The sequence below is a fragment of the Dermacentor albipictus genome, chromosome 1 (genome assembly GCF_038994185.2).
Source record: "Dermacentor albipictus isolate Rhodes 1998 colony chromosome 1, USDA_Dalb.pri_finalv2, whole genome shotgun sequence".
In the NCBI taxonomy this organism is placed as follows: domain Eukaryota; kingdom Metazoa; phylum Arthropoda; class Arachnida; order Ixodida; family Ixodidae; genus Dermacentor; species Dermacentor albipictus.
Genome location: NC_091821.1, coordinates 126,014,243 through 126,034,710, shown reverse-complemented (window position 1 = coordinate 126,034,710; position 20,468 = coordinate 126,014,243). Strand labels below are relative to the sequence as shown.

At 45.1% G+C, this 20,468-nt stretch overlaps 1 protein-coding gene across 8 annotated transcripts in view; it reads left to right on the top strand.

Annotated features, from left to right (window-relative positions):
* Positions 1-20,468, top strand: part of raskol (Ras GTPase-activating protein raskol) — a 249,508-nt gene that overhangs the window by 133,216 nt on the left and 95,824 nt on the right. For all 8 annotated transcript variants that reach the window (XM_065451149.1, XM_065451146.1, XM_065451148.1 and 5 more), the window contains 5 exons: positions 1,289-1,354; positions 1,439-1,535; positions 8,686-8,828; positions 18,466-18,584; positions 18,675-18,826. In XM_065451149.1, coding sequence (XP_065307221.1) covers positions 1,289-1,354; positions 1,439-1,535; positions 8,686-8,828; positions 18,466-18,584; positions 18,675-18,826 — 577 coding nt within the window. The remainder of the gene's footprint in view (positions 1-1,288; positions 1,355-1,438; positions 1,536-8,685; positions 8,829-18,465; positions 18,585-18,674; positions 18,827-20,468) is intronic.

The window sequence follows — 20,468 nt, the reverse complement described above, 5'->3', positions numbered from 1 at the left end:
TCGAACGGGTCTCGGTAGCAGGTCGAACGCTCTCTAAGTGCTACAATAAATCTTTACATTAACATCTCTTAATCTAGTGTTATTAAATTTATTTGAAAACAGTGTAGTAAAAGAAGTTTTCGCTTTATATTTCGAGATACATAAGTTTATTTTGGCAGATGTTGTTTCGAATGCTAGCACCACACTTTCCGTAAGATGTGTCCTGAAGGAAACACTAAAAAGAGGTTGTTGTTGCCGTGTGTCTGCCGCACAACACCTCTTCAATAAAAAGTTTTCAACTTGGTAAAAGACCACTTAAGTAAAGGAGTTTTTGCGTGCTCATGTGACAGAGGTATTAAAGGAAATCTACTGTACTTTGCATATGCTTCACTGCGTAACACTGCTGTATAGAGGCGAAGCTGACTTTCGAGAACTCGTTATACAACGTGCCATGCCTTTCGAGCTTCGAAGCCAATGGCGAGGATTAAAAAAGTAGAGTCTGCGCCATTGCTGGCAATGGTGAATTCTTTCAATGAAAATCACAGCACCAAACAGCAAAAAGTTTAATAGTGTACATCAAAGGAGCTAGGCCCACTTTTGCCGCTGTGATGGCTGTGGCTGCCAGCATATCAAAATGGCAGTGGCTTTGATTAATGCCATTTCAAACCTGCGGTTATGGCAAAAAGTCTGGGAATTTGGACAGTGAAGGGTTCCTGCGTCCTGAATGTAAAACGCTCTACACATTGACTCTAGGGTGTACATGGGGGTGCTGTCCGAATTCTCGGGCTTGTCCGAAAAATCAGGCATCCGGAAAATCGGTCATTGACTGTATGTATTTATATATAGTGCAAACATGGGGGTGCTGTCCGAATTATCGGGCTTGTCCGAAAAATCAGGCATCCGGAAAATCGGTCATTGACTGTATGTATTTATATATAGTGCAACTGGCAGTGGTCTTCTCTGGACCACCATCAGTTGCACTTTGCTCCTCAAAGAGGCATTACGTGTGTCCAGTGAGCTCCTGAACAACGGTTTTGCAATGTGGTTAATGCGATATGGGACCTCAAAATGGTGCGACCTGATGCCTAACTCATTTCTCTTGCATTTACCACTAAATTGCCACTGAATTTTTCACTTGTGTTTCATCAGTGATAAGCACTTTCACAGGCTGAGACAGCTGTGGCGTGTGTAAGCATGCCTATATTCTAGCCTCTTGGGTTCAGTTATTTTTCTTTAAGGTGGCAGAGATGGCATCATAGGCAACAGCTGTCATGTGCTCCTCTTTTTGTTTCTTTGCTGTGAATTGCAGTACCTGAAGCGGGATTATGGGCCCCTATGCCGGCTCCTGGAACCTGTACTTGGAGTGCGCCTTAAGGTAGGTAAAGGCAGTGGTCAGTATTTTCTGTTGTCACTTGGAAACATTATCTGCGATCGTCCACATGTTTTGCTTCTGTTACAGGAAGAAATAGCAACAGGCCTGGTGAGCATAATGCATAGAGAGGAGATGGCCCAAGAGTTCCTTACTCAGCTTGTCATGGCTGACCTTCAAGACCTAGGTGGGTTGCACCATTTCTTTTGTCCAGTGGCTAAAGCTGAAGCCTTACATTATCTGCATTTCTTCCGTGTTAAGGTAGCTGGGTAGACTGAAATTCAAACGAAATTCAATCATTTTGCTTTCTTTTCAGTCAATACTATCTAGCAGAGCTTAACAGTGGGCCTCTGATTTTCTACTTCTGACTACCCGCGGGCTTCCAAGCCAGCCAGAGTGCCTTCATTTTTCTCGGGTTGCTCCACCCACCGCATGATGCACTTCCGCCGCTTGCTTGTTTTACTCAGCTGGATGGTTTTGGCTACCTACAGGCTGCCAGAACCAGCCAGGACAATTTTGGTCTGGCTGTTCTCTGGAAGTTCTCTGGCTAGCAGATGACAAAAAGAGGCGATGAGCGCTCGCCACCAACTTTGTGGGGACTTGGCAGATTGCAATGCTGGCTCTTGAGGACTTTTATTTTGCTCAGCCAACTGGTTACGGTCACGTTTGAATTTCCCTACTTCTAGCATTAACTTCTTAGCTTCTAACGTACCGATCTGCCTTGCGAGGCAGCGCAATACGAGTAGTGGCGACCCACTGAAAGCTTTTCTCTTTTGTGCGTGTGTGTGCCGTGAAGGCTTCTTCCCGGCTGTGAACAGTGCACCGCACTCTCATGCATGCATGTTATCTGCATCGTGTTGCGCACAAGTTGTAGATGCTCATTCGCACACATTACGGTGTTTTCTTGATTCATATTTCTCTAGTGGTATCCCTTTTCACACCTCTCGCGTATATGCAGTTATATCTCATTCTTCTGCAGTTAGCAAAGGCATCACAGCTAGCCAGTGTTTGCTCCATCTCTTCGTCGTGTTTGGATGACAGCTCGAAACCAACCTGTTCTAACTCTGCTGTTGATGTTAACATAATGCAGTGGTTGAGTAATAGCCACACGTACACTAGCTTATTACTCTCATGATCGCGACCAATATTGTTTATTATGTGAAACTTTTCGCTGGTCATAGGCAGCATGCATTTTCATGTGCCAGCCGCATCTCCGGCTCCTTCAGCACAGGAGTAGAAGAGACATCATTCCATGTGCGAACTGTCGGTATGTTTACGTCGGAGAAACTGGCAACTAAAAAAAAAAAAAAAACACTTAAACAGCACAGGAATGATGTCCAGAAACGACATGTGTCAAATGCCCTGGGCGAACACTGCGCAACCACATCGCATACGATTAACTGGGGAAAATCTTGTGTGATTGCCAAAGAACAAAATCATTCTACGTGTCTTTATCTTGAGTCCGTAATCATCCAAACCACGGCGCACACTCTTAATCGCAGCGAAGGTAATCTGCCGTCCATGTATGCCAAGTGGCTTAATCATGTTTTGAGCCGCACATAAAAAGGGCGCCAGCTCTGCTGCTTGTTTCATTGTGAGCAAGGCTCCCATGTGGGAGCCGGAACGTAAATATATATTTTAAACCATTTTGGTCGGTGTCCAGACCTCTTTTTTAAAAGAAATTATGGAAGGGGAGGGGGGGGGTCTTGCTGCATGCTCAATACAGTAAGCACATAACTCTTGGCATGTCTCGGGGTGGAATAGGGGGAAGTGTACCCTAACGAAAGTGGTGCTGCCGCTGCATCTTAGTGTGGCATCCGTTATTTGCAGTTCGGGCACGTTATATTTAATCTCAAAGGCCATCGCTCTTGATAGGGAACTCACACTAACACATAGGCAAGCTTTTTTTTTTTTTTCATCTGTGCACTGTAAAGCAATGAGTGTCAGCCGTATGGCTAACCGCTATAGGCACTGCACGATAAATGGCATCATCATGTAAATGAAGTGTTGGAAGCACAAAAGATTATTTTTCTTTTTAAATTTTTTTGCAAACAAGTGTCGCAAGGTCTTTCTTGCTGCAGAATGGTCTTCAATAAGGTTGCAACGCTAAGCCTAAATGCCCACGTTGCCCATCACGCAGCCGGTGCTCCTCGTGCACATTCAAACACTTGTATCGCATCTTGTATGGAAGCAATACAGTGGTAAAATGCACTGTGCAGGCAACGACGTGCTTGAACTAGAGCACTGCATGGGCCTGATTTTTTAGCCGGGCCTGCTTTATGAAGCCCAAGCCCAGCTTGGGCCCGGGCATACATGACTGAGCCCAGCCCGGGCCAGGCCGGGGCCTGGTTGTTCATTACTAAGTTTAGCCAGTGCCCGCGTATCCAATGACCAGGCCCGGCCTGAGCTTGCTGGAGGAAATTTGTTGATGATGATGATGATTATGAGTGCCTTGCACCTTGTAATGGGTGATCAGATGGAAAATCCAGTGTGTACATGCATTGAAATGTTATGTTACTTTACTCGTGGTGGTAGCTTAGGGATTAAGCTGTTGTGCTGCTAAGCTCTATGATGCAGGTTCGATACCCGGCCACAGTGGCCGCATCTATATGGGAGCAAAATGCAAAAGTACTTGTGTAATTAGATTTATGTGCTTGTTAAAGAACTCCGGTTGTTCTAAATGCAGTCCCCAACTACAGCGTGCCTTGTAATCATATCGTTGTTTGTGCACATAAGATGCCAGAGTAAAATGACACATTGCTTATGCGGTACATGAAAATTCATTACGATAAAAGTATAGCGACAATAAAACATAGCAAAAATAGTTTTAAAACTAAGTGTACAACTAACTTGAATAATGGATTGAAGCAAACCCAAGGCATTCCAGGGTGTCTACCAACCGAGAAAACTGGGAACTCCCAGGGATTTTGAATTGTCTGGAAGTACTCAGGGAACACCCGGGGAATTTGTTTCTATCAGGGAAAATGAGCTCTTATTGAAAGGGAACAAAAGTCGCACTTGCACACTTAATTTCGGACGCAAGAACCCTTCGCCATCAGATTTTCCATTTGCCGTGACCGCAGGTCCGAAATGGCATTAATCAGAGCCACCACCGCCACCTTTTTGATTGTCGCTGCCTCGAACTGGCACTCTCGCACGCAGATCCTCTGGAAGCCATAGCCACCACCGCCTCAACGCTAGGCCTAGCTGCTTCGATGTTCACTATTAAGCTTCTTGCTGTTCGGTGCCGTGTTTTTCATTACATCAATATGCCACTATCAGCAATAGCACCGACTTCACCTTTGTAATCCTCACAATGGGCTTCGAAGCTCCGAAAGCACGGCGCATTACATAATGCCAGTTCCCGAAAGTCAAATTTGCCCGAATACACCAATGTTACGCGGTGAAGCATACACGAAGTATTGCGGTGAAGTTTAACAAGCGTATGAAGGGGCAATTGTTCCGGGATACAGTATGTATTCCTTAATCATACACGTGTGCACATGCCATCTCCTGTCACAGTACAGCACCGATATGCCCAATAAGTGTACTAGCAGGTCTTCAGAGCTTTTTTGGATGTGCTTGTGGTGATTTGAGCCCTTAAGGGCAGTAAAAGACATGCATTCATTTTTTTTTTCCGGATGTTTTTGCGGCTTCTAGGGAGTCCAAAAAATTGGACGTTGACTGTACAACAGACCAAGAGGATGCTTCAAATGGTCCGTGGGGTGAATGTGTGGTGGAATGAGGATGAGAACACAAAGGACCGATGCATTGAGGAATGAACAGAAAAGGAAGTGAGCCACCGCTTCTTTGAAGGAGCTTGAGCTCAAGAAACAAAGTGTTGGCTGATGCCGAAATACAGGTGTCTCTCATTCAAACCAAAATAAACTCGTTAAAGCAGTGAAACGCAACACTGAGGCATTGTGTGTGGGCTGAGAGTATGTCAGGACAGTTGAGGTTGACTTTCCAGCTGCTGAGAGGGAATCTCACATGTGACAAAGTTCGGGTGCTGGTGCTGGTGTCCACAAACTATATTTTTAGCCAAGCCCGCTCAATCATGCAGAAGCCCGATTCCGCCGATTCCACTTCTCGCTCACCGTCAGCGTGCTGTGCGTATCCTCATCGTCTTTTGTGACCTGACCATTGCTGCACGTAGTAGTGTGCTACAGGGGTTCCCCTCCTAGCGAGGAAGTCGTGAGCTGGACGAATGGCGAAGCATGGATGGCAGTTGTGCGAAACACATGCGACAAGTAGGACTGGCCTGGTAGTCGGGAGGGAATGTCACAGCAGAGGTGGCTAAAGCATTAGAGTCCAAGTAGGCAGACTTCAGACGGTCGACGGAGACCGTATCTTTCTGGCCGTTGATGAGCATGTCCATATCACCAATTTGTGGGTGAAGAAAAACTAGACAGACGCTGGTGCCCTCGAACAATATTTTAGTCTAGCCTGCTCAATCAGGTGGAAGCTGATTTCGCTGATTCCACTTCTCACGCACCGTCAGCATGCTGGGCATGTCCTCATCATCTTTTGTGATCGGACCATTGTTGCACGTAGTAGTGTGCTACAAGTGCACAAATTGCAGGAAGGAAGGAAGAAGGAGGTACCAGCTATTGTGGCTTAGTGGCTATGGTGTTGTGTTGCTAAGCACGAGGTCGAGGTGAAATAACTGAATGGGCACATGTGCAAGAACACACATCATCCGAAGAGATACTGGTATTCATTATATAATACAGTCGACTCTCGTTACAACGGACCCTGATAGTCCGACAAAATATGACCATTTTAGCCAAAGTCCATAATATCGGAGACGCCTCACTTCCGAAACTTTCGTCGCTATGTCTAACAACTTTATTGCAAAGAGTGAGTGACGAACATCCAATGTAAAAAACAAAAACAAAAAAATCAGAGCTTGGTCCGAAAAGTGAAGCATCGATTGCAATAGCAAATTAAGCAAAATAAGCGCAGCAGCAGCAGCAAGCAAATTGGCTTTCGTGCTGTCTCTCGCTTGGAACGCGAACTAAATGTCGAAAGCATAGCACATACGAAGCTACCGGCACTGGGCACACTTTGTCCACATCGCAGATCGCTTTCAAGATACGGCGCCCACGCAGCCACGCCGTTAACAGCAGCCACTGGAGTAGAACCCCCCCCCCCCCTTCTTGTCCTTGTCTCCCCTCCTCTGTACCTCACCGGCGAAAGACGGCACACTTCCGCCCCGCTTTCCTCTCTCTCTCGCACGCAAGATATTGAGCCGCAATCATCAGCCGACCCTCGCAAGTCAGTTGCCAGCCCATGTCAACACGGCAAAAGTCCATTTTATACACCTGATTTTGACAAAAATTGCTAATTTCGTCTGCTGTAGCCGATAGTCTGTTGTAGCGCGGTCCGTTAAAAGCAAACTTCATTGCAATAATAAAATAGGTAGAACAAAGTAAGGCTGAAATGGTCCGTTATATCTGAAAGTCTGTTGTTCACAGGTCCATTGTAACGAGCGTAGACTGCATGTCGATAGAAGGGTGCACTCATGCATTTCTTTTTACTTGCATCACCTAAATAAGAAAGGCCTCATGAATTTCATGTGGCTTTTTTTCACTGTACTTGGCCAGAACTAGGCAATTGTCAAAACTAGGGGTGCACTTGTAATCGAACAGTGAATTGCCAGGTGACTGTTTACAGACATATGCATCAGATTAACATGCTCTCTTAGGCAGTCGTTAATACATGGCCCTGTCTGGCCATTGTAGCAGTGGCCACAGAATATATAAAGGCAGTAGACAACTCCAATGGTGCATTTTGCATACTTTTTTAATGATTTTTTTTGCAGGCTGGCATGGAAGTTTAATCTGAGTTTGCGCGCTTACAAAAGGACCCTAGCTTATTCCACCCTGCAACTACAAGCTTGACACCCACATTTTCAACAATTTTCTTTAGGCGATGCAACAGCTTGTGAACATAAGTGAACATGCAAGAGCATGCATGAAGGTATTGCTGTGAACGTCTTGCGATCACCAGGTTAAAATCAGCTTTCAGTGCCAAGTTGAAAGACTAAAAGCTGCAGGCTTCCCTGACAACCTGCTCTCAGGCATAGCAGAATCACTTCTTGCAGATGTTAAGAAGAAAGAAAGAAGTGCAAGGCAAGCCACCTTTGAGGATTAACCCAAGGCAAAGGTTTCTGCTATACCTTACGTTAAGGTGTCGCATAACCAAAAAATAATTGTTGAAAAAGTGAGTGTCAAGCTTGTATTTACATCATGGAATAAGCTAGGGTCCCTTTGTTAGTGTGTAAGCTCAGATTGCACTATCATGCCAGGTTGTAAGAAGAAACATTTAAAAAACTAAGTAAAATGCACCTTGGGAGTTGTCTACCGCATTCCTTTATTGTGTGGCCACTGCTACATCGGCCTAACAGGATGATGTATTAACAACCACCTAAGAGAGCATGCCAATCTGATGCATTGACCTGTAGGTAGCCACCTGGCAAGTCACTGTTCCAAGTGCAAGTGCACCCTTAGTACTTATGATTGCCAAGTTGTGGCCAAATACAGAGACAAAAGGGGATGTAAAATTCTTGAGGCCTTTCTTATTTGCAACGCAGGTGAAAAGAAATGCGAGTGTACCTTCTATTAACTTATTAGATAATGAATATCACTATCTCTTAAGATAATGTGTGTTCTTTCACATGTGCCTACGCAGTTGGGTGCCTATCCACTCTAATTTTACATATATTCCCGCCATCTGAGTAATAAACTTGTTTGTTAGTGTGTGCAGTGAAAATAATTTTCCCTTGTTTAAACTAATGTTTCACCAATCATCTCAAGCAGCCAGCCTTTTGCAGTCATTCTTGTATGGCTACAACTAAGAGTTAAGAAGTAATTCTGGAGCCCCTTTAACATCACTAAAACAAGGTCTAGCGGTAGTCATCATTTGAAATTTCTCCTGTGGCCATCTTTGCATGGTGTGCAAGTGTGTAATTGGTCAAAATATTTTACTAGCATAAGAGTCGTGTAAGAAGTCATGGTAACTTAGTAGTTATGGCATTCTGCTGTTGGGTGCATGGCCGTAGTTTCAATTTATGGCTCTACTGCTCATATTCCACTCAGGAGAGAATGCAAAAAGCAAAAAAAAAACTGGGTGACAAAATTTCAGTTCACATTAAATCCCAGGTTTTTGCAATTTATTATGAGCCCTCTACTGGCAGCCTCTCGTAACCTACGTCTATTTGGGTCATTTCTCCACAGTGTCATGCCGTTGCAGTAAAGTTTTAGGGCATAGTACTAGCATGGAATTTTGCTGAAGTGTGCATTATGCTCACTGTGTGTTCATTCCTGTCTGCATAGGAGACCAGCATCTCACTTTTCGAGGAAACTCTCTGGCAACAAAGGCAACGGAGGCCTATCTGAAGCTTCTTGGGGATGGCTACCTCCAGGATACCCTTGGACCCTTTATTCGAGATGTTTTGGCATCGAACTTGGACTGTGAGGTAAATGTATGCACTATGACCTTGACACATATTTTTACTCAGCTCAGAGGCACGCAAATGGACAACTTTGGCAATTGACAATTGTTTTTAGCGTGTGTAAAGGTGAGTGTGTGCATGAGTGACATGCACACATATGCCCATACCCACACTTAAGTGTTCATGTAATTTTTGAAGTCTGCAGGTGAGCCCTACAAGGCCAGGAACTACTGCCATAAGGTTGTTGGGTGTCGCATTTTCAGGAATAGTTGCATGTCTGAAAGGATTGAAGTGGCAGTCTGTAGTATCGGATACGCACTCCTTTGTAAAATGAAGGTAAACTTTAGCATGCTTAATTTGAAAAAGATAACTAAATAGCTCAAGCTACCACTAGTTGTATATACAGTAGGCTTCCATTAATTCAGTTCTGATTAACTTGGTCCTGGCCGAATGTCTCGGCTGGCGTTCATGCATTTGTATGGGCCCAAACTTTCATTATTTTGATCTTAAAATTGGCCTTCGCCAGATTAGTCAAACTTGACTGGTCAGGACGCATGCGCCTGACCCCTATAGTAACTCCACTAGTAACTTCTTTAGTGGCAATGTCTGTCTCTGCAGAGTTTAGGGGACAGTGAATGCGCTGAACTCGCATAATTTCCTTTCAAGGACGTTTCTTTTCAGCCTGCCTTACTAATATTTTCAAGCAATAATCGTAGCTAACAATGTCTTATTACGGTATTTACCAGATTCTAAGACATGTATTTCTTTTTTAATGTAATTTGGCTGAAAATTGCCTATGCCGTTCAATTGGACACCTACCGAAACCACCTCTGCGGCATTTGTATGCGTTACTGCATAACACCAATGTATAGCGGCTAAGCTGACTTCAAGAAACCGGCTGTCGCTGTGCAACACATGTGAGACCCATGCCCATTTTTCTTGCTAAAAAGTTGGGCATATGTTGCATTTCTACTTTGTTTGGGGGCTATAATTTCATTTCTACATTTGTTTTCTACTTTGGACACATAGAAAGTGGCCATGCGTTTGATTCGGAGGCGTGCTGGTAGGGGAAAAATACTGCCACATGAATCAGTGTGTATTGGTGTTTTTTCTGCATCTTGTTTACTTAATTCAACCCGCCAGATAATTAAATAAGTTTTATTGGTCCCATCACGGTCGAATTAATGCAAGTCAACATTACTTTCTAAGAATTTTAATCTTGAAAACAAATGTTAGGTGTAATATTAATATTATTTGTGAAGAACAAAATTTATTGAAAAATGGATAAAACATTTGCATTATTGCATTGATAACATAAAAAGAAGAAACAAAGTAAAAAGTCTGAAGTATACAAAATGTTTTCACATCGATTGCCTACAGGCGAAAGTTTCAACATTTAGGCCAAAACATGAGTTACAAAAAGAATTCTATCCAATGGAAACTGCTGAGTGGTTCTAAGGGTCTCCTTTATGATCCAAACTAAAATCTGATAAACTCCATTGATCCTCAGAGTCACTGCTGCTAGATGCATCCAAATAATTACCTGAGGACGCAGCAGAATAGCGGGAACAATGTCGTGCGTGTAAAGGTCCAACAATCAAAGCTTTTACCATCTTCACAATCAAATGCTATGAATTGTGCTTATTGTACCACCTTTAAAACTCGGCACCTTTCGGGGAAAAAAGAATTTACTCGGCAAATGAAACTTTTGTTCTCGGACAATAAACTAGATGGCACAGCAAGTCCATAGGAGCGCAGGTAGCCTTATATTTCCGCACAGCGCATATGGGACATTATTACCAATGCTGTGCGGGCATGGTAAGGAAAGAGTTAACGAATGTTTGATGTCAGTAAATATTGCGAAGACCAAAGGGTGAGTCTGAATTATCCATTTTTTGGAATCAACACGGGTCAAATTGGCAATGTTTTACTGTGTGATAATTTCTTGTGGTCATGACAGATGGTTTCATCCAGGACCCGCTGACTACAGGGTCTGTCCCAAAACTTCCAGGAATTTTTTTTTATAAATCATTTATTCAATATCAGTTTACAACCTTTTCGGAACTTTTCAAGCTATTCTTCCCCTACTTCGATGCACCCTTGCCAACACTTCACCCAATAATTGAAGGCGCCCTGGAAGCCGTCAACGGGAACCTCCTTCAGTGAGGTCATCGCAGCTGCTTTTACCGTCTGCAGCGTGCCATGCAGAGCTCCTTTCAGGATTCTTTTGATCCTTGGAAACAAAAAGAAGTCCGGTGGTGCCAGATCGGGGTTGTATGGCGGCTGGGGCAGCATTGCCACGCCCAAAATTTTGGCGAGCAACTCAGAGACGATGAGCACGGCGTGGCTTGACATGTTGTCATGGCGCAAGATCCAATTGTCACGAGTTTCTTTTCGAATGCATTGAACCCTGTTGCACAACCGTTTAAGCATTTCACAGTAAAACTCCTTGTTGACTGTTTGTCCCTGTGACGCAAATTCACTGTGAACCACACCTTTTCTGTCAAAAAACACAATGAGCATTGCCTTGATATGCAGTTTGCTCAACCTTGCTTTTTCCAGGTGAGGAGACTCCGTGGTGTGCCACTCGCTGCTCTGACGCTTTGATTCAGGATCATACTCAAAAATCCACGTCTCGTCCTCTGTGATCACTCTGTCCAAAAATTCTGGGTCTGTTTTGTAGCATTTATGCAATTCCTGGCACATCAACAAACACTCTTCCTTCATCTCACTCGTCAGGGCTTTTGGCAACATTTTCGCGCAGACTTTTTTTCATTTGAAGATCCTCTGTTAAAATGCGATGAACGATTTTTTTAGGTATTCCACACTCTGCGATCTTCCAAACACTTAATCGCCGGTCCTTGTCCAAAACTTGACACACTTTTTGCACCGAGTCATCCGTTCGTGATGTCGACGGGCGTCCCGAGCGGTCGTCGTCGTTGACAGACTCCCGACCTTCCTGTAACCTTTTGTGCCACATGAAAGTTTGGCATTGTTTCATCGCGTCATCACCGTAGGCTTTCCCAAGCATTTCAAGTGTCTTCATGTCGTTTTTACCCAGTTTCACACAAACCTTGTTTGCATAACGCTGCTCCAAAAACTAGTCCATTTTTCTTTTTCTTGGCGAGGGTTCAGTAGGTACCTCCGCACGGAGCGTGACCTGCCTCAACAACTGCCCGCAGGCAACTGAGCTCAGTCTCGTTTCGAAGCTTAGATCCCCCACTAACTTCACCACCTGAAGCCCCGTCCCGCCAGGCGGCGTTGCCAACTACAAAAATCATTCCGGGAAGTTTTAGGACAGACCCTGTATGTGGATTTGAGTAGCAGAACTCTTCATATTGTGTGTGTGCTGCCCGCACTGTCCTAATTATGCACTCATAGTACCGTAAAAACCGGGCTATAGGTCGGACCGAAATATCGGTCGATCCCCCAACTAATGAATTCTAAAAATGAAAAAAATCTTTTTCAATGGCAAAAGTACCGAAAGACACCCTTACCTTGAAACAAATGCGACTCATGCACGATAGTGACAGTATTTATTTAAATGCTGCTCGCATGTGCACCCGGCCACTTTTTAACAGTATCGCGCGACCATCGACCCGCGTGCTTGTCAGCACATTATTAACATCGCTGAGCGGCGAAACAAACGAGATACGCGCACGTGTACACGTGCGCTTACTTTCACTATTTCGCCGCTCTGTGCCGTGATGATAAGGTGCTGACAAACACGCGGGTCGATGGTCGCGCGATACTGTTAAAAGTTGGCCGGGTGTGCAGTGCACAGAAGGGCACGAAGTGCGTAAGCGCTACTCCGAATCAGAGCAATGCCTTTGATCAGAGTCGTCCGAACTAGAGTCGGATGACGAGTGCTTCTCGCTGCCCAGTCCAGAGGCGTACACGATCTCTACCGCTTTCAAACGTATGCATTCAGCAGTCACAGGCAGCGATCTTACACGCAGCTCTCAGACGAACTCCGCAACCTTGTCTTCCAGTCCTGCGGTCCGCCCACGGAATGACGTTTTCTATTGGTTTGCTGCTTCTGCCTCCGCCAGTACCGAATGCTCTTTTCGGATACTCCAAATTCATGCTGTGCCACGAGGTTGCCGTGGGCTTCCGCGCACTTAATCGCCTTTTTCTTGAAGGCGACGGTGAATTGCCGTCGGCTTCCGCTCATTTTGAAACAAAATGTAAAAAAGCAGCCTTTAACCAATATAACTTTGTGACAATGTAAATGCAAATTGGCGGTGCCACAATGTCACCACACCGCGCTACTGCTGATGGCGATGGCAAAGGCAGCTCTTTACTTCATCTGCCCATTGTTGCAAGACTTCCGTAGTTTTTCCGCCAATGTCCGGTATATAAGACGAGGGTCGACTTTTCGCAATGGTTTTTTGAAAAAAAGTTCGACTTATACTCCAGTTTTTACAGTATGTGTTACAGTGCAGTGGAGCCAATGTTGGGCTGCAAGGCACAGCAGCCGTGCATGGCAAAGGAATTTTCATTCATTAAGCACGTAAAAACTGTTGTGAAAAGGCTGTTATGTACGTGATGGGCATCATGCATGCCACACAAACCTATGTGGAGCAATGCCTCATATGCTGATAAAAGCTTGCGAGCACATAAAATGTGCAGCTTTCCCATGGCGACGACAGTAGGCATGGAATTGTTCATTTTGTGAGGAAAAATAATGTGCTTTTAGCATTGCCCAGCACTTTATTTATTTTTTTATTATTTAGTTAGTGCATGCTAAAGTCGAAAGCTGTCTTCAGTCTTGAAGAGATTCTAAAAAGAAACACTAAACCAATTAGGCTGATAAAATATTTTTCCAGAACTGTTTTTGTCAATTTGAGTAATTGGTTTAAGAAAACAAACACCAAAATTCTGTCTTGAATTTTTCACTGAAACTTTGTCAGTGTGACATCACAGATATTGAAGTATTTTATCATATTGAGGCTGCTGGATGGCTCAGTTAATCTTCTTTATACTTGCCAGGTTCATTCTTTGCTTCTTTTGAGATACAGTAGACTTCTGTTAATTCAACTCCGGTTAATTCGATTTTTTTGGCTACTTCGCTCCCAGCTGAAGGTCTCGACCAGCACTCATGCATATCTGTGGGCCCAAATGTAAATTATTTCATTCCTAAAATTAGCCTTTGTCAGGTAATTCAAACTTAATCAGTCAGCATGTATGCACTGTGGTAGCCCTAATAGCGATTCCTTTAGTGGCAATGTCTCTCGGCAGAGCGTAGGAGACGGTGAATGCACTGAACACAAGTCATCTCCTGTCAAAGATATCTCTTTTTGGCCTGCCCTAGTAAGATTTTTCTAGCAATAACCATAGCCCACAATGTCTAATTACGATATTTAGCCAATTCTAACGAGTGCCTGCAGCCCCCCATGGAGATTGGACGAAAATCCACGGTCACGGCGTTTGTATGCTTTACCACATAACAGCTGTATTGTGGTGAAACTTACTTTAAAAACCATGCTGCGAAGCTGACTTTAAGAAGCCAGCTGCCACTGTGCAATACATATTAGACCTTTGCCATTTTTCTTGCTAAAAAAGATGGGTGCACATTGTTTAAGAGCTTTAATGTTACCTCTATGTTTGTTTTCTACATTGAACACATAGAAAGCAAGCACACATCTGATTTGGGGGTGTGTTAGAACCTGGCAAATATTGCCAAATGAATAAGCTCTGTGCTCGAAGGTTTTTTTTTTGCATTTTGTTTAATTCGACCCGCCAGATAATTCAATCAGTTTTGATGGTCCTGTCAACATCGAATTAACGTAAGTCAGCTGTACAATGCAATTAATCTTTACCTATAAAAAATTAACTAGGCCCGAGCAGACACTGTCAAAATCCACCTCACAGGGAGCTGGTGCTGGAACATCAACATGGCGTCACCTACAGTCTTTCGTTTTTGCATCTTTTATAGCCTACCAAACCTCTTTTCACGATAAGAGTGGATTGTTTGGAATTGTAAACGGGTAATGTAAAAGTATAGCTACAATAATATATCTCTTTAGTGTCCCTTCATGTACTGACTTCAGAGTGCCTCCAAGACAAGTCTTCTGTTATGAGAAATGATTGCAGTCAGTCATGGCGATGCCAGTGGCAAAAAGTTTGGAGTGAAAATGCACTTTACAGGGCTGTATGCTGAGCATAGTTTTTTGTATTGAATGTGATTGCAGGTACATGCCCCCAACACTGATATACATTCTGGGGGTCTCACACATGCTCTTGAGACAAAAGAACGACAACACAGTAGTGCAAACAATCACAAGGGCATTTATTGCACCTCTCATACACTAATGCATGCTAGCCAAATTGCTATCCACAGAACATGCCAATGGGTGCACAACAAATCTAGGAAGTCCAACTCACTGCGACTGGATATCGAGCAAATATGTTCACCCCACGCTGGACACGAACGCCTGGTCATTTGCATGTATGGTCATTCGAACGGTGGTGCGTTCAAACAATCGTGTTCGTCCATTCCGGTGTACTGCTTCTAGGCTTCGTTAGAGGCTCTCACAAAAGCAGGGATCAGCGTACATGCGGAACGTCCTTCCTGCTTGCTGACCCCCAAACCAAACAGAAAGAGCCTACTCCCTGTCACGACCGACTAATCCAGCCGTTAGGCGGCATTAGCAGCACAACACTCGCACCATACCTCATAATATGTTGCAACCACACCAACCATCTTCGGCACTAAGCTACAAGGAGAAGCCAGATTACAAGACACGCAAGAGCCATGCGGGAAAAATAACATCGGGGGATGCGTGAGAGTTGAGCATCCCCGTATTCCCCAACCTTAAATCACTACATACTCCACCAAAACATGTCACACAGTCTACCATCCACACTTGCTTCGTGAACAAGAAGTAGTACATGCAGCAGTGGCCACACCGAGGAAATGTCCATGCACTGTCCATAACATGCATGCTGACAATATCTCTGAGGTGCATCACTGAAATCTGTTGGTCACAGCAGCAGCTCTGCAGACTCAGCACAACTCCAAGCGAGGATTTCGGAAACAGCAGACCTGTTAGTCAGAACGAGTAAGCGTTGCTTGCACCAACGCGCCCTACTGGCAAGAGCCACAGTAAGTGTTGGTAACTGCTGGCTCTTTTCCCAGCCGCCAAGGCTTGCGAGCCAGACATGCAGCTGCTGAAGTCGCCGCGCTGAACTGGCCACAGGCATCTTCATTGCCTGGGGTGGCTCAATCGTAGTCTGGAGCAGCAGCGCAGATAATGTGCAGGTGACAGCAAACCTGGGGTGCCTCCGCCAATGCTGCGTACACTGAACGCACTGTAGTGCAAGGGAGATGAATTCTAATGCACACCACCCACGTGGTACAATGTTTAACTCAGCTATCAAAATTTCGGGCAGCTCGCTTCTTGAGTCGTAATTTCATTTCGTGCAAGGCTAACTAGAATGAGGGGAATGAAGTGCGACATCTAAACACCATGGTCCACGAGGTTGTGTCCCTCCATGTGCTACAGGCAGCTTCGTAACACCTTAGGCTTCGTACCCTGATGACAACCAGCATCCAAAAAATCTCCACCCGAGCACTTCGTACAGATGGTTAACCAGCAAAGCTGAAATGTGTGGCCCCGGTGTTTATCACTGGGTTAATCGCGACGGTTCATTAAACGGCGGCTTGGTAGGCTGCCAGATATCAGTATGCAGTTGCTGCGTGCACTCAACTGCACAAGGCTGTTCTTGTGCCCAGGCTGCAGCATCAGGCATGGCGTAGACGAGCTCGTTCCCAGTTCTGCTTGCGACGTTGCTGATTGAAAGATGCCCGCTCTTCAGGAGTACATATGATGCGTGGCCTACCCATCTCGGAGCTGGAGACAAACTGCTGTGCACGCTCAGCTGTGACGGAGAGCAACGACGTCACTACTGGCACAGCCAATCGCGCGCCTCTCTCTTTTATTTCACGCATGCACGTGTGGTTGCACAGGAGGTGTTTTCAGTGTACAGGTGACAGACAGACAAACAGACGAATCGACTAGCCATATATAGCTTTGCTGCAAAACAGCACCTAAAATGAGCGCAAAACAGGCAGCCGCGAGGAAGCATCAGCTCTTGAGGTGGTCCTACCCTGCCCGTTGCCAGGCTGCAATACCAGACAGCCCATAGTGGCACCTGGGCCTGTGGCCACCCGGCTCCCAGAGCCACAAATTCCAGAGTCAAAAAGATGGAAGACGCTATTTCCATAAGAAACTTGGACCACCCACGAACTTCCGTACTGAGTCGTTTCAGGCTTGCCAATGCTTCATGGGCACTAAGCCTCGCTCTCCCAGGATGCAGACCATGGGGCTCTCGTACTGACAAATGTCATTAAAAACACTTGCGAAAAGGCCTAGCATGTTGAGAAGGTCAAACACGCTACAGCAACCATCACCTCGCTCGATAAAACACATCGCCAATGCTAGTGATCAAAATGCACACTATACCTATGCGTCAGTTCAAACAAAAGTTGTCTCAAACCGAGGGAAACTGTCAAAAATATTGTCCGATGCCCCAAAAGCCCCATGTGAAACTGTCCAAAATATCGTCCGATGCCCCAAGAGCACCATGTTGGGCGCCAGATGTAGGGGTATCACACGTGCTCTTGGGACAAAGGAATGACAGCACAGTAGTGCAAACAATCACAAGGGCATTTGTTGCGCCTTTCATACACTAATGCCTGCTAACCGAATTGCTATCCACAGAACATGCCGAACAATCTAGGAAGTCCAACTCATTGTGAGTGGATATCGAGCGCATATGTTTGCCCCATGCTGGATACCAATGCTTGGTCGTTCGCACATACAGTCTTGCGAACTGTGGCATGTTCGAACGATCGTGTTTGTTTATTCCGGTGTGCAGCTCCTAGGCCTCACGAGGTGGTCTCGCGATCGGCATGGATCGGCGCATGTGCAGGACGTCCGTGCCGCTTGCCGACCCCAAGCCATACAGGAAAAGCTTACTCCCTGTCACACCCGACTAACCCCGCCATTAGGTGGCATTAGCAGCACAACACTCCGGCCATCTCTCGTAATATGTTGCAACCATGCCGACCACCACCTTGCTAAGCTACAATGAGAAGCCAGATTACAGGAGACGCAAGAGCCATGCAGGGAAAATATCATCTGTGGACGCCTGCGAGTCGAGCATCCCCACAACATTTACATGAGGTTTTCAAGGGGACATTGCTGTTGTGTGCTACAGTAATAATATTAAATATCCAGGCTCACTCTAAGTAAGCTAGTCTAAATTTAAGTAACTTTAGTACGTTACATGCCTGTGAACAGTTTGCAACTATTAACTCGCCATAGTAGCCCATAGGCTGTGGAATTGCGCTGCTCAGCTCAAAAGTTCGTACAAAGGTGCAGTGGCAGCATTTTGATTGGGGTAAATTACAAAAAGACTTATGTACTTATATTCATGTGTTTGTTATTGAAGCCTGGGCTTTCAAAATTAATTAGGAGTCCACCATTACAGTCTGCCTAATAATCATATTGTTGTTTTAGCACATAAAACCCCAGAGTTTAATAAATTAAATGATCAGTTTGCAACTGAAGGTGGCATAACTAAATTGTAATAATGATGGTCCCATAGCTTCAAGCAGTATTGAAGTTTTGGATTATGATGTTGATCTCTTCAGGTTGATCCAGCCAAAGTGAGTGGTGGTAGTGGTGCTTTGCAGCGGCAGCAAGTTTTGTTACGGCAGAGAGTCCAGCAAGCATGGCAGCGAATTACTCAGTCTGCACATTCATTTCCAAGGTAACGGATACCTGGCGTTGTTAGATTCATGACAAATTCTAACCATGAAGAATGGCACAATATTGAGCAAATATTTGTTTTCTGGTCTAGGGACCTTCGCATGCTATTTCATGGCTACCGCCAACGACTTGGAGGTAATACTCACGAAGAGGAGCTTTGTGACAACCTTATCAGCGGTTCCATCTTCCTGCGGTGCCTGTGTCCTGCCATTTTGTCACCAAGTCTTTTTGGCCTTGCACCAGGTAAGCCATTAATAAGAAGGAGTGTTTTGGCCCCCACAAATTGAATGCAGTTTTTATATTTCTGGCATGCTTGTATTGACAGACTTTGTGGAGGTGAAAAGACTTGGCATCTTTTCTTATTGCCTGTCTTTCCGGTGGTGAAATTTGTACTACTCACATTTGGTTCTGGAAAACTTGAGGTGTAATGCACTCAGCTAAATGATTCACTGTGGTAATTCATCACACAGGGAGTAAAACAAAGCCTCAAATAGATTGAGCAATGCGCTGCTGTATAATGGGATGCTAAAATGACCTACTGGTACATACAAAAGGCCAAGTATGTGAAATTTGATTGTAGTGGGGCATTGTTGTAACCTAAGTTGAGCCTTTGCCGTTCAGCATCCGGTGTATCGCAAGGGGGGCAAGTTCTGGAGCTCACAGCCAGAGGGCACACCGAGGGCATAAGTGGGGCCCCGCTAGGATGGGAGCGGACCAATTAGAGCATGTGCCGGGGAAGGGGGGAGGAGAGGGGTATAGGAGCAGGTGTTTCGCCAGTGCACGACCTTTTGCCTCATGGATTACGCTCGGCGTGCGCGGCAGCGCTGATGTCTCACAAATCCTGAGCTTCGAGAGCAAGAACTGCAAGCAAAGCGCCAGTGGAGGGAAGCCGCTACTGCTGATGATCAAGAACGAGAAGCGTGAGCCAAGCACCACTAGAGACAAGCCAGCCCCCACTTTCAAGAGAAGGCAATCCAAGCCAAGCACCAGCAGAGGCAAGCTAACCCCAACTTTGAGAGTAGGAGGCTGAGCAGAGATGTCGACGCAGAGAGATTCCTCACACAAAGATTGCCAATGGACAGTTCAAGAGAGATTCCTCGACTGTTGAGTGTGGCTACAGCTGCAAGGTGTGGGATAGACTGTGATTTGATCGCAACCTCATGCAACTGAAGAGTGTGCACAGCCGCCGTGGTTGCTCAGTGGCTATGGTGTTGGGCTACTGAGCACGAGGTCGCGGGATTGAATGCCGGCCACGGCAGCCGCATTTCAATGGGGGCGAAATGCGAAAACACCTGCGTATTAGATTTAGGTGCACATTAAAGAACCCTAGGTGGTCGAAATTTCCGGAGTCCTCCACTACGGCGTGCCTCATAATCAGAAAGTGGTTTTGGCACGTGAAACCCCATAATTTAGTTTTTTTTTTTTTTTTTAAAGAGTGCGCACAATCCAGAACCAAAGCTTGAGTCTAGCAAAACGACAACGAGACAAAAGACTTTCCTGAAAATCGCGCTAAACACACGAGTTCAAACTTGAAAAAATGACCACCAGCTTCACTGTTTTAACAGCTTCCAATGCGTGGATCTGGCTTTCCTTTTTTTTATAACAAGCAATTCCTTTAAAAAAATTTGCCGTAGTGTTTGAGTCTTTCTGGATATTGTGCAGAGGTAGACCAATCTTAACATACAGGAAGTTAGTAAGCATGTTTTTGTTGAGCTTGTTGGTGATACATTGTCGCTAGTGATGTGTAAACTAGGAATGTGTGGATATTTCGAATTTTGTATAAGAATTGACTATTGTATCTTAACTCTTTCGTTACCACGCCTATTCACATCGATCACCGGTGATTTATGCTTTAAATTGGCAATTTCGACTTGTGGAAGCCGCT